A 14,013-nucleotide genomic window follows, 5' to 3' on the forward strand; every position below is an offset into this window, starting at 1 on the left:
ACAGAGAAGGACACCTGAGCCACTCTGGGAAGGAGGAGGAGAGTCTAGGATTTATAGAAGTGGTGTCTCAGCCAACCTGAAAACAAAGTAGGAATGAACCAGAAGAAAAGGGTGGGATTAGGGTAGAGGCGTCAGGGGATCAGGAGAAGGTAGGAGGAATGTTTCAGGAAGAAAGAGTAGCATGTTTCAAAGCCTGATAGCAAGAGTATCAAACATCCAAAGCACTGTAAATATTTCAGAATGGCTCAGATCAGGATCTGCAGGGCCATAGAAGCTGTGTTAAGGGTCTGGACTGAGGTCTGTGGGAAACCACTGAGGTATGTAAAGCAGCAGAGTGACATACTATAATTTGCATTATAGGAAGACTGCTCAGGAGGCTGTGTGGAGGGTAGAAGTGAAAGGGGTCAAGTACAAGAAGTCTAATGGGAGGTGAGGTTTATTTAGGCTTCAACTAAAGATCTTATGGTTTCACATCTAAGCTGAAAGGAAATGTCCACTCTGACTTCAGGGAACCGTGAATCCCAAATCCTCTTGGGATGATCCCATGGTGACGACACATGCCTTGGACCAGTGACCCTGCTGAGATGGTCCTTGGTGTTCTTGCCCCAGGGCTGGGATGAGAGGGGTCTGGGCTGAGGGTGACCAGGCACCAACATTTTCCCCTAGAATTGTGGTCTACACAGGACAGTCCATGGAAGGATGGGAAGAAAGAGTTGGAACTTTTATCTCTCTCTGTCCTTTTACTAAGAAAAAGAAACTGTTCTTGGTAGTTATTATATGGGTTGAAAGTAAGTCATATATAAATCTTATCAGAATATTGGTAGTGTATGCTGAAAGTGTCTTTTCCTGATAGCTGTTTTGATCAAAATTTTCGGCGCCTATTGGGTTAAGAGTACTGAGGGAGGGCAGGCCTGTCAGCCTCTTCCTGCAAAGTGTTGCCTGATGTCTCTGCTGACTTTTCTCAGGAAGGAACTCCAAGATTTGTCATTATTAAAGCTCGTGAATCTGGGTGCTTCTAAGATTCACCTCTGTGTTAAGCCTACCCATTTCTTTATGACTGAAAAGCTTCTTTAGATAAATATTTCAGATGTGCAGTGGGCGAGCACAGCCTTATGCGACATCTGGTCAGGTTAAGGTCAGTCTGTGGCATCATAATTGAGTGAGACAATTTTGTCAGTGGCTACTGGCAGCTTCTAGTGGAAGTTGGCATTGAAAGTCACGCAAGTGTAAAATAAGAGGTTGTTCTCGAGTTAAGAGTGGCCGGCTAGGTAAATGGTGTGTTGTATGTGTGTGTGTGTGTGTGGCCAGGAGAGGCTCGCACCACCTTCCTACCACATTAGTCAGTAATGGACGTGCAGGGCCTCAGTAAGCACAAGGATGCGGAGAAGGAATAGCTTCCCTCTGAGCATGAAGCGAGTGGATAGGCCTTTCCGTTGTTCCTTAGCATCCTGTATCCAGGGTGTGGAGAAATCGGTCATTGCCATCTTATAGATATGGAGAGAACAGTTGGCTGTATGTACACAGACTCCACGCTAGAAATCAAGTGTGGGAGACAACCCCAGCCCCATAGGTCAGGAGGAAGCTGCCTAAGACACTGGGAACCAGCTATACCCAAGAACTAAGGCTAGTCCCTCCCTCCCGTCTACAAAAGACAGTGTTCCCTTGAGCTCTTTAGTCCAGGAGGACAGCTGAGGAGAAGAAAGGAATGGTGATTATGCTATGATGTGGCTTTGAAACCTCTTTCTGTATTCTGCAGGCTCAGCAGGACCTAGTTTAGTGTGGGGTGGATGATAAAATCTGTAGCGCCCTTGAGAGAAGAAAGTATTGCAGCGTTCAGAAGCCGTCTGTGATGCCTCCATAGAATCTGTCCTGCGTTTGGGAATGGCTTAAAACCTTAAAAATGTCACAACCCCCCACCCCTTTTTTTGGTTCTTCAAACAGTGATAGATAGCGTGCACTGTGTCTCAGGCACAAACACTGGCTGATTCTAGACCTTGGCTTTGCTTGCACCAGGAAGTGACCCTCTGAGCCTCATTGTAGTTACTGGTAGGGAAAGACATTTAGTTATAGGCATCTGTTAGCCATGTGGGTGTCCTTTTGTCCCAGAGAATTTGTTTTTTTGTTTTTGTTTGCTTGTTATCTTAACCCTGAAGAAAGAGATCTGTGGACAGAAAATTTGAAGATACTGTGATGTTATATACCTTAGCAGTGCAATTCTTTTGTTTCCCATAGAGAAATCTATTAGCCTGAGTTATAGGATTCTTCTGAATCCACCAGGATAGTCTTGTTGTCGGAAATAGTACGGTTTATGGTTCAGAGTTTCACTGCAGAGAGGAGAAAAGCATCACTGCAGTTCCCTGAAAACAGTAACAAGAACTTGGGTTTAAATTGGGTCATAAGAACACGATGCATGCTTGTTTCACAGGCAGGCTTCTTCTCTTGATTCTTAGATCCACAGTTTGAGGTATATGGTTTTTCAGACAGACTAATTTTTTCCCCAGCCCCAATGGGATTAGAACTCTACCTGGGACAGTGAGAAGTAGTATTTGGAATCTCACAAACTTTGTGCATCCCAGCTTTGCCATTTGCTGGCTTGGACATATTATCTATTTAAGCTTCCATCTCTTCATATGTAATATAGAGATGATGCTTCTTTCACAGGGTCCAGTGAGTTTAAGATGACATTATAAGGTAGGTGTGGGACATAATGTTTGGCACTCAGTAGACACTCAGAATGTGCCAATCTGCTGCTCTTCTCTCCACACAGCATGCCAGAAGGTAAAACATCATAACGTCAGCTAAGAGTTAAAGATGTATAACTTAATGATCTTGGCAGGAGCCATGAACACAGTAGATTCTGGGTAAATGTTCTTTGATTTGGCTCCCTCTAACTTATCCATGATCTAGGAGGCCGTAGTACATCCTTATTGTCCAGATAACTACCCATACACTCTTACTCGATTTTCAAATGATATGGTCGGCCATTGGAGGCCCTTGTAAGGATGACCGAGGAAAAAAGCACCGTTGATAGGGTTGTTTGATTCTCACTGTCCCCAAAGGCTGGCCTCATGCTACCCCTGGACAAAACTTTTGATTTAGGGCCAGGGAAGGAGGAGGGAAGGCGGAACCTGGCAAACATTGCTTGGCCCTGTGTGGGCCTGCAGTTGAGATTGAAGTACCTCCAAGGAGACAGGGTCCACAGGCCACCCCAGCCCACATGGCTCTTTGCTCTTTTACTCCAAAGTCTCGGGAAAAATCACATTGCCAGCAGTGTCTCCAGGCAGCTCACTAGGTGAGTTATCTACAGGACATGGTAATCAGGACTCCCATCCATCAGACTGCCCTGGTCACTCTCTGGTCCTCCTGTACATTGAATAAGGAGGGCTTAACAGCTATCCAATACTTAGAAATGAAACTTTCTAAACAGGTCATTTAGATTTTGTACGATAGACTAATTACTACATACAATTAGTGAGGTTGAGTAGTGCCTGAGATACTTATCCACTGATGCAGAGAGAGATAAAGTATCTACTGAGCATTTACTATAAGACCAGTATTGTGATGTTTAATTATCAATATTTTATTGGTACTAAAATGTTGTGATTGGGGTTAGTGTGAGGCAGGTAATGACTCAAGAGCCCAAGCCTGTCATGAGATTAGCAGCCCAGCATTTCACACTTGCTCAAAATCCACGCTGGAATAATGGTAATAATCAGCCGCATTTTCATAATTTTAAGGAGGGAAATGATAATTCCTTTCTTTCTGGGAATAAGGCCAGCCCGTCCTTCTGTATGGCTGGAATGATGAATCTTACAGCTCTGTTCTAGGAGGCAAACACGGAACTGTAGACTCCTTAACCCAGGGGAAGGAAGTTAGGGCAAAACAGTACATTAAACCATCCCAGGTGTGTTAAGAAAAACCTGTAGTGTTGTGGGTACTTAAGTTTTATTCTTGCTAAAAATGCTTTGACCAAGATTTGCAACCCTTTGCCTTCGTATACTTTTCTGTGACCTAAACTTTACTGAGGTCCTGCTTGGTGGTTGTCATCCAATTGTATTTTGAGTGAAAGGCAAATCTTTCATACATGGGGACCATATTTTCAAAGAGGAGACTTTAGAGCAACAACTCCAAATCTTGGAATGTGTTGCTTTAATCCTGTCTAGGAACTTTTTTTAATGTTTAATTTAAACACCTAGTATATTCTGTGGCTGCAGGAGGGGAAGGCAGAAGAGTTTTCTCTAGAGGGTAGCTGGCTTTCCAGCATAGTGTCTGAGCATCGTTAGAAGCAGGCATCTCGTTAGCTAATACATTACACCAATCAAGGAGAGTTATCTTAAGCCACAATTAATCTGCTCCCTGGCATATGTTGATAGGAAAGCATCATGCTGTTTCTTAATTAAAAGCAAACGGATTAAAAATGATTAATAAGAGTATTAAATATTCTCCTAAACTAAAGGCTTTGGGATTCTTGGGTAAATCTAGGGTTTTTTTTTTTCCAATCTGAAACCCAAGAAGCATTCATTGTTTTATTCCTTCCATCCACCCCCCCACCAAATCTGCATAAGTAAGGGCAAGTGCACAAGTCCTCAAACCCTGGAGAAGTCTAAATTACTGATGATAGAGATGGAAATGTCCAAATTTGGACAGCAGTGGGTAAGAGTCCTGGTGTATCCAGTCCACATGTGGGGCGCACAGGCGCTGGGATGCCAGAGTGAAGACCACTGCCTTGTGGGGGGAACCTCACCACCCACCCCCTTTGTCAGTAGAGTGACGCAGCACCTCCCTTTCTTCAAACAAGACACTTCCCTGCCGTTTGCCTCAGAGATGGCAGCCAAGTCCTGACGGAGGCACAACGAAGTGGGAAGACTAGCTCAGGCTTAGGCTGGTGTGGCCATCCCACCCTGACTAAGAGAGCCGACCTGTGTAGCCTCGATTCCAAGCAGACAGTCACATTGGGCACCAGAAAAAGAACTGCACAAAAGAACCAGAAAAGGTGCACTGCTGACCCTTAATCCTGGCCTCCTTAATCCTTCAACTGTGAAGGACTCCTTAAGAATTTTTAAAATGTGGAAGTCAGTTACATGACATAATAAATAACCAGTCACAGCTAACTCACCAGCTAAGTTAGAAATAAGGAGGTGAGAGTCTGCAAGAAGCCATTACTTTAGAAGACATGAAATAGAAAGTTCGAAAACTGCACAGTGCTCAGTTTCTGACTGCGTACTGCCCTTGAGGGGTGTGAAGAAGACATTCCCTCTGTGCCTCACAGGTAGGTCCTGAAGTTCCAGCCATGGCTCCCACGCCTTTGCTTGTATGCAAGGTTTCCTGAGCCGCATCTTAAGCCTCAAAGCCTCTGAGAGTCCCTGATGCACCCACCTATTAAATTACAGCGCCAAACTCATTGTCATTCTGGCTTTGACTTCGTTAGTGATAACAGAGAAGGATAGTGCACCTTTAAATGACGAGCTTTGTGTTTAATTACCCAAACAAAATGACATAAATATGAATGAGCCCTAATGGTGCTACTTGGTTTTCCGGAAACCATTAACAAAACGATTCCTAAATGATTTGTAAAGAAAATGAGAGGAGAGGAGAGCAAGGAGAAGGCTATTAGGTTTCTAACACACTCCTGAATTATTATGTAGTCAACTACCTAGGAAATACTCAGCTAAATGATCTCAGGATAAAGGCACAAGGTGGTTTGTTGAGACTTTCAGGGTTACAGATGCCGGGCCCCATTGGAATACTCTCATAGTAAGTAAAATGGAGGGTAGGTTTCTGACTTAGTGGCTCTCCCCTAGCAGCAAGACTTCCCGCACATCAGTCCCCCTCCGTGCCCTGTTGAAAGACTCCCACAACCAGGCAACCCATCTGCCAGCCTAGCAGGGGCCAGAGACTTACATTTTAAGAATTATGTCTTACTTCCTCAAAAAAGACACATTTCATTTTTTTAACACATGTTGACCTTATTTTTTAAGTAAACTCGACACCCACATGGGCCACGAACTCATTACTGCAAGATCAAGAGTTGCATGCTCTACTGACTGAGCCAGCCAGGTGCCTCTCAGTCAGCACTTTACTAAACAGTTTGGGCTTTTGACTCTTTCTCTCAAGTTCATCAGGCGATTACCTTGTCTCAGCCTTGGTGGAATAGGTAGAGACCTAGAATGATAGGATTTGAGTTCAGAGTGTGAGCACTAACACCTGCAGGGGCCCAACTGGATACTTCAAAGATGTATCTTGTACCAAAAGAAGGAAAGAGAGAATGAGAACAGCTCCTGTCCTGAGGCCTCTTTCCTCTTACTACTATAATGCCAACAATAGTGGAGAATCATGAACAACTATTGTACAGTGAACAAGCTTTCCAGATAGTGAATAATCTGGGTGTCCAGCCTGGCCTGGCCCCAGGTGTTTGACCCGGGGTCATCTTCTTGCAGGCCTATGTTTGGGACAATAACAAGGATCTGGTGGAGTGGCTGGAGAAACAGCTAACTGAGGAAGATGGCGCTCGCTCAGTAATTGAGGAAAACATCAAATACATCAGTAGAGACTATGTCCTCAAGCAGATCCGCAGGTGAGACCCTCAGTGGGGGGCTTATGTAAGAAAAATTGGGCCCGCTTCTTTGGAAGGAGCAAAGATTTAAGAACAAATTGTAAAATGATGCCTTAACAATCTTTGTGGTTTCTTTCTGTTTGGGACTGCTGTTAGTTGACCCACAGATAAAAATAGAGTCTTGAAATGCAATTCTTTCTCAGCTACTGGTCCCTAGGGGCACTTAGTAATCTCAGCTAGATGAAGGCTTAGTTCATTGTGCCCAACTATTAGCTCCAAGTGCAGATCTTGTGAGAAAAGCTGATTTCATGGCAGCTTCTTAGGGAACTATCTCCTCCTCTCCCTCAGCCAAGAGTTAGTTCTATTCTAGAGTCTTCAGTCTTCTCCATTGAATGGATGAGGAGACTGTTGGGAGACATTTTTAAATGTCTGTGCAGAGAACAAATCTGTACCCAGATGGACCTGTTATTTACATTTTACCCCATTTGCTTTATCATTTGTGAGGGTCCTTGCTCTCCAATATATATATATAAAGCAAATACTTTTTTTTTAATGTTTGTTTATTATTGAGACAGAGAGAAACAGAGCATGAGTGGGGGAGGGGCACAGAATCTGAAGCAGCCTCCTGACTCTGAGCTAGCTGTCAGCACAGAGCCCGACATGGGGCTCGAACCCACAAGCCATGAGATCATGACCTGAGCCAAAGTTGGATCCTTAACTGACTGAGCCGCCCAGGTGCCCCTATGTAAAGCAAATACTAAAGTGTGCATTTGCTAATATAGAATTCTCTTACATAACCACAGTAAGATCAATTTTAGTAAATTTAACATTGATAGAAGCTTTTATCTCCTCCACTATTTTGTAAGACGTTGCTCATTTTGATTTTGTCTGATGTTTTCTCATGATTAGATTCAGGTTATACACTCTCCACTAGTATATTACATACATGAAGTGGCCTTCACAGGGTACCACATCTGGACACCTGATGCCATCTGTCCCTCCTGATGTTTGAATCATCTGGTCAGGATGTTACTCAGTTTCCCCAGTGTGTAATTACTGATCCCACCCCACCCCTAATGACTCCCCGCAGTCTGAGGGGAGACACTTTGAGACCATGCAAATATCCTGCTGTCAGGATTTCCCCTGGATCCCCGGATGACTCTTGTCTGACCCCAGACAACTTTCCAACTCCACATCCTCCACAGTCCCCATTCCAGCTGTCATGTAAGCAGGAAGTCTTCTCTCCTCAGTCGTGTGTGGATTCATTAGTCCACACCAATCATGAGTTTCTGTTTTTTTATTTTTTATTTTTTTAATTTTTTTCTTAAATAGTTTATTGTCAAGTTGGTTTACATATAACATCCAGTGCTCATCCCAACAAGTGTCTATTTTTTTAAATAATTTGCAGTTCATTATTATATTTACTTCGATGCCCAAAATGTCCAAGACTTAGCCAGTGGCAGTGCCTTTGTGCCAGTTCCACTTTCTTTGTGACATGTCCCCATTGTTTGTTTAAGTAATTCCTTACTTTTTGACATTTCAAATTATGTCCAGTCCATCTTGTACCTGCCTTGCTGTGGGGGACTTTTTTCAAGTAGGAAAACAAATCAGGTGAGGTGGTGACTGAAGTGTCTGCCATGGATTCTGTTAGCAGGTTATTGGGCAATTCTTAAGCCACCTTAATCCAGAGCCTGCTGCCTCTCTTTTCTTCACTATCCCAAATCTTCCTCTCCAGCTTGGTACAGGCCAATCCCGAGGTTGCCATGGATTCCATCGTCCATATGACCCAGCACATCTCACCCACTCAGCGAGCAGAAGTCGTACGGATCCTCTCCACGATGGACTCCCCTTCAACATAGAAAGAGCTTCCTGCGCATCCCTGCCCTGCCTCTGGAGAAAAGGGCTAGAGCTGCCTCTTACACCTGAAACCACTCTGATGAGAAGGCACAGGAGACCCAGCACTGGAATCAAAGTGGCATTTTGCTTCCCCTTGAATGTTGTCAGGTTATGCATGACATACTGGACATAGGGTCACAAAGCCCACACTGGTCACACCCATTCGTTCAGTATTTATTGCCGTATCTATCACTACGAACCTCTCTCCCTGCAAGGACCCGAGAAGGCAATGAAGGGTACAAGCATGTACCATGAGGTCTTACAACACAAAAGCAGGGCTGCTGCTCCTGTCTGGATAACTCCTTGGTACCCGCCCAGGGAGGTACTCAGCAGCCCTTCCTCACCTCTGGCCCCATGAGCTTGCAGCCACGGGCAGCAGAGGAGGGCTGGAGTGAGGAGGAAGCCTCGAGTCCGCTGTTTTTTTTACCCTCACGTTCAGCCTGGTACGCACTAGGTACAAGAGGGGAATAGTTCCCAGCTTAATCACACCAAGGTACCTGTTTATCATTCATGGAGTATGAAATCTGCAAGCTCCCTAGGAACTTGAAGATGAGGGCAAAAACATAATCCAAGAAGCAGAGAAAAAAAGGTAGACCAAGTCACTGCTGTTGATTTAGGGACATCAGCTGTGGGTTTGGTTCTCTTAGAACAAACAGAAAGATGGTTGACCTACCACTACCTTGCATGCACCTGATGGGAACTGTGCGGGCAACATGAGAGCCGGAGCTGGGGGAGCGGCCCTCTCTGTCAGTGCTGGACTATAGTTACTCATGCCACAGAGAGAGTGGGCTGGAATGTCTCTCGTTTTAGGATTTGGAAGGTTATTACTTACTATTAAGCCTGGAGCTTTGATAGTTATAAAAGGTCAATAGTGCCTACAGAGTCACTCAGCTCTTTTTCCAGGACAACTCTCCCAGCAGCAAACGTTCATCCTTCCTTTGGGTCTTATCTCTCCCCGAAATGTTCACAAGCAGCAGGTGTAGCCGGTCTCCCCATAGCTGCTGAAAGGAACCCTGGTGACAACTCTGCTGTAAGCACCAGGAACTGGCCTTCCCCAATGTGAGCAGGCTTCCAGGGAACACGGAATCCACATTACCTTAAGATTACCTACAACTCCGTCATGGTGCTGCTGTCTCCCAGGCTCACCGGTCCCTCCCTGGCCAGCGGCAGGGGCCTCCTCACCAATGGTGGAGAGAGTTTATTTTCAACAACCTGTTTATCCAAGGAAAGAGTTTACTGATTCCCCCGTTGGTGTTCCTACAGGAGGAGTGGCAGGTAATCAGGGCTGGTATAGCATGCAGTTCTTACAGTGCAGCTAATTGCATTTGTCCCTGATGGCCCAGGAGGAAAGATATCACTAAGGTGTTTTGGAAGCAGTGGTATGAACACTTTTGTACAAGCTACAGTTTTGAGCCTTAACCCTACAGTCCACGCACAAGAAAGAGCCCCCACCTCCCTTCTTCAGGAACCACTTGTGCACATGGGCACTGTGTAGCCGGATACATAACTGACTGCCCGCTAGAGCTCGGAGCCTCAGCCAGGCTGCCCCAGTGCAAGGCGCAGGTGTTAAGCACCATCAGAGAGGGCAGGAAAAGGTGGGGAACAATGTTCAGTCCAGATAGAAGCATCCATTGTGGCTGGTGTCTGCTTAACTAAAAACTGGATTCATCTTGGACCAGATTATACTTTTTGGAATTAGTAAAATCGCACATACCTGTAAGTGGCACAAACCCCCTGCACGCCCCACCTGACCTGTGCTTGCTCTGGCATTTCTTCAGAGGCAGAGTGGGTTACACTCATGTTACCAATCTCCCTTCACCAAATTATGATTCAGTAAATGAATATGGTTCCTCTCTAAAAGTCTGTGATGCCTCCTCCCCTATCCCCAGAGTACCTCACTGTAGGTCTTACCCCAGACAGGGATTTTTCATACAGAGAAGTCAGGAAGAGCCATTGAACGTGAGTAACCTGGGGGATCCAGCCCATTACATAGGCAAGGTTACTGAGTGAGGAGGAGTATAAAGGATGTATTGACCAAGACTTGCTTGAGCCGAGATCGCCATATTCACTTCATTCACAAAGCAGCCTTCACTTGTCTCGTTGAGAATTCGATGGACACATACCCTGATGAACATCGAGTGTCAATCAAATGTATTCTTTTCATGTTTTGTTGAAATAAACCTCCATATTTGTAGAAGAGTCACTGTTTATCATTTCAACCCACGCCCAGCCACCTCATTCGTGTTCCACTCTAAGCAGGGAGCTTTCAGCACTGGTAGGCTGAGCCCCTGCCCTGCTGCTGAAAGCTGGGCCGTTATCGTGACAGAACAGCATGCATGCATTGCTACTGCACAGTGACATCTTTCAGAGACTTGGAGGCTTTTCAGATACACATACCTTTGATGGCCTGGGCAGCTTCAGGGGTGTTCCTAAAAGGAACACGAAGATTTGAACCTCTTGATTTGCATGCGGGATTGTGGGATTTTCTGGGTCAAGCTAATAGCAGACCATATTCAGAACTCACTGCAGGCCAGTTTTATGGAAAGGTAGATTCTCAATTTAGCTGCTTAATGGATTTTGAAGGCTGTCTTTGGGTACAAAAAGGCACTAGGAGCAGGAAGTTCATGCTTGTGTGCCTTCAACCCTCTGCCTCAGTTTCTCTCTAAATTCACATGGTTGAAGCAAGAACAAACACCAGTCCCCAAACATTTACAAAGAAAGAGGCCACAAGAGATCAGGAAGGGGAAGCACTGGCCGTTGCTGATTATTAAACTCCGTGTGCTATGTCTGTCTCTCTGGGATAGAGATGTTTTTTTCTAAAATGAAATGCTTTAGGGGCGCCTGGGTGGCTTAGTCGGTTAGGCGTCCGACTTTCGCTTAGGTCATGATCTCGCGGTTCGTGGGTTCGAGCCCCGCGTCGGGCTCTGTGCTGACTGCCAGCTCAGAGCCTGGAGACTGTTTCAGTCTGTGACTCCCTCTCTCTCTGACCCTCCCCTGCTCACGCTGTCTCTCTCTCTCTCCTAGAAATAAATAAAACATTAAAAAAAATTTTTTTTAATGAAATGCTTTATTTTAAATATACTTTATATATATTTATTTTATACATATATATATAATATATTGTACATATACATCCATTTGAATCCCCTTAAGGTCAATGTTCTTAGAGTAAAAGGGGAGACCCAGGAGGAAAACTGCTGCTCTTGGCCTCCAGCTGCCGCAGGGCCTCCTGGTCAGCACAGAGGCCTTGGGCCTTCCCTCCTCCCTATGCAGACACATCAGAAGCAGACCCCAAGATGTGAACTTTCAGCTGTCCTTGCTCTCAGCCCACACCTGTTGGTGCTTCTGGGGATGGTCAGCAGGAAGAATGGGAAAAAATTCTGCTCCTGCCTCTGGGAAATTGCTTTCTTTTGAAGAAAATTTTAAACCTCCACTGGTATTACTAGGAAAAGCTTGAACAGCAGTGATTCTGTGATCTAGTCCCAGGCCCACCTACATTTCCCCAACTGAAAAACAAGGACACAGTGATGAATACAGGTGTCTAATGACTATCACAGGGAGGACCCTTCCAGTATGCAGGGCTTGGTGAGAAGCCTGGAGAGGAACTGAGCTGGGAGGTGAACATTCACCCCAATGCTGGCTCCTTGGCCTGGGCACAGGAAGAGCACCGGTTGAATCTGCCTGATCTACACAGTGGGGCAGAAAGCTGTAAGGACCACATGAGTGGTATAGATAAGCTCTGAAGGCTCCTGGTAGAGCGTAGTTTCCAGATGGGAAAGGAAGGCAAGGTGTCTCAAGTCAGGGCACGCACATTTGCCAGTTTATCAAGGGACGCTAGGAACATTGGAAAGGAACAGCAGTGCTCTGCAGGAGGATGAGCAATGATATGTGAAAAACAACCAGGTGACAGACCATGGATTTATAGAAGTGCTAGGCCGAGGAAGAAGCTATGTCCTGGAGAGAGTGGGAAACCTTTGGTGGTCTAGGGGCATGGGAAGGCTGAGTACAAAAGTTTAGAAAGCGTAACAGTGAAAAGACCTTGGATGCCAAGAAATCTAGCTTCAGACCCAGTCCCATGTGTGTATGTCACTGAGCTGGGGGTCACCTAGGACAGTTAGTCCAGGACACCCCAGGATGCATAGAGATAAATAAGCAACTGTCAGCTGTTTTCAGTACTCCAGAAATCCCATGTGTGCCTCAGGCAGCTAAAGCTCACCATGGTCTCTGATGACAGTTTTGCCAACTCAGGTAGTACTTGCCACCTCATCTTGGCCAGAAGTTCCAATGGGCAGTTAATGATAATAAATCATGGGAACAGGATATCTTCACAAATGCATGTTTGTGTAGGCAAAATCTTCAAACACTGGATTCCTTGAGGTTGCAGGGGTTGGAGGGAATGGGAGTGGGACATGATAACGGCACCTCAGCTCCGAGAAGACTCTGAACCACCCAGTGGGGTCTACCCATTGGGAACTGTAAGGAGAGAAAATAGACTGTAGTTCAGAGATGGTTGTATGATGGGCCTAATCCCAAACATTCTATCACTGGTCTTCTGGAGTTAGCAGGAAGGACTGGGGGTAAGGAGAGACAGAAATTACTAACGACGTCCAACCTCTGAATTAGGAAAAAGCTAACAGCACTCTTGTTCATGCTAACACAAATAGGTACATTCATAGCCACTTAAAGGAGCATAGGGCACCTGGGTGGCTCAGTTGGTTGAGCATCCAGCTCTTGATTTCAGCTCAGGTCATGATATCGAACCCCACATCAGGCTCTGTGCTGAGTATGGAGCCTTAAGATTCTCTCTCTCTCTCTCTCTCTCTCTCTCTCTCTCCCTCTCTCTCCTCCTCCCTCCCTCCTTCCCTCCCTCCGTCCTTCCCTCCTTGCCTCCCTCTGCCCCTATCCCCTGCTCTCTCTAAAATAAAATTTTTAAAAATTCTGAAAATAAAAGCATAGACTTTGGTATAAGCCTGAGCTGGGTTCAACTATCTGGTCCCTCATTCTTTTCTTTGGAAAACTTCCTGCCTTCTCAATGTGTGAAATACAGATAATAACAACTCAAAGGGGCTTTTTGAAAAATTACGTTAAGTCAGTTGACACAAACTAAGCAGTGGGCATTAGTAGCGAATTCTCAACATGTTAGGGTTCTCCACGCTCTGCCCTTTCCTTGTGCTCACAAGATATGGGGCTTATCGTCACTCTGGAGTGTCTTCTTCATGAAACTTTCAGAGAACCACCCCCTCACCTGAGCAGAATCTAGGGATTGTCTCCAGACACTGAGTTACATGGACACTGAGCAAAAGTGTCATTGATGAGTTGGCAGGGTCTGAATGTCCCCCAAAACTGATGTGTTGAAATTCATCCCCTGAATTAGAAGGTGGGGCCTTTGGGTGGTGCTCAGGTCGTAAGTGTGAAGGCTTCATGAATAGGATTAGCGCCTTATAAGAGGATCCAAAGAGACCTTTCCCTTTTCCATCAAGTGAGGATACAACTTAAGGTCGGGGATCCCAGGAGAGAGCCCTCACCCAACCATGCTGGCATCTTAATCTCAGACTTCATTTTGA

The 14,013-nt window shown here is 45.4% G+C and overlaps 1 protein-coding gene across 6 annotated transcripts in view; it reads left to right on the forward strand.

The window, feature by feature from the left end:
• ACACA (acetyl-CoA carboxylase alpha) overlaps positions 1 to 10,648 on the forward strand; it is a 270,686-nt gene extending 260,038 nt beyond the window's left edge. For all 6 annotated transcript variants that reach the window (XM_077745585.1, XM_077745584.1, XM_077745589.1 and 3 more), the window contains 2 exons: positions 6,438 to 6,574; positions 8,289 to 10,648. In XM_077745585.1, coding sequence (XP_077601711.1) covers positions 6,438 to 6,574; positions 8,289 to 8,412 — 261 coding nt within the window. In that variant the 3' untranslated portion in view covers positions 8,413 to 10,648. The remainder of the gene's footprint in view (positions 1 to 6,437; positions 6,575 to 8,288) is intronic.
• The last annotated feature ends 3,365 nt before the right edge of the window (positions 10,649 to 14,013 follow it).

Source organism: Crocuta crocuta, unplaced genomic scaffold, assembly GCF_008692635.1.
Source record: "Crocuta crocuta isolate KB4526 unplaced genomic scaffold, BGI_CrCroc_1.0 scaffold333, whole genome shotgun sequence".
NCBI classification, from domain to species: Eukaryota; Metazoa; Chordata; class Mammalia; order Carnivora; family Hyaenidae; genus Crocuta; species Crocuta crocuta.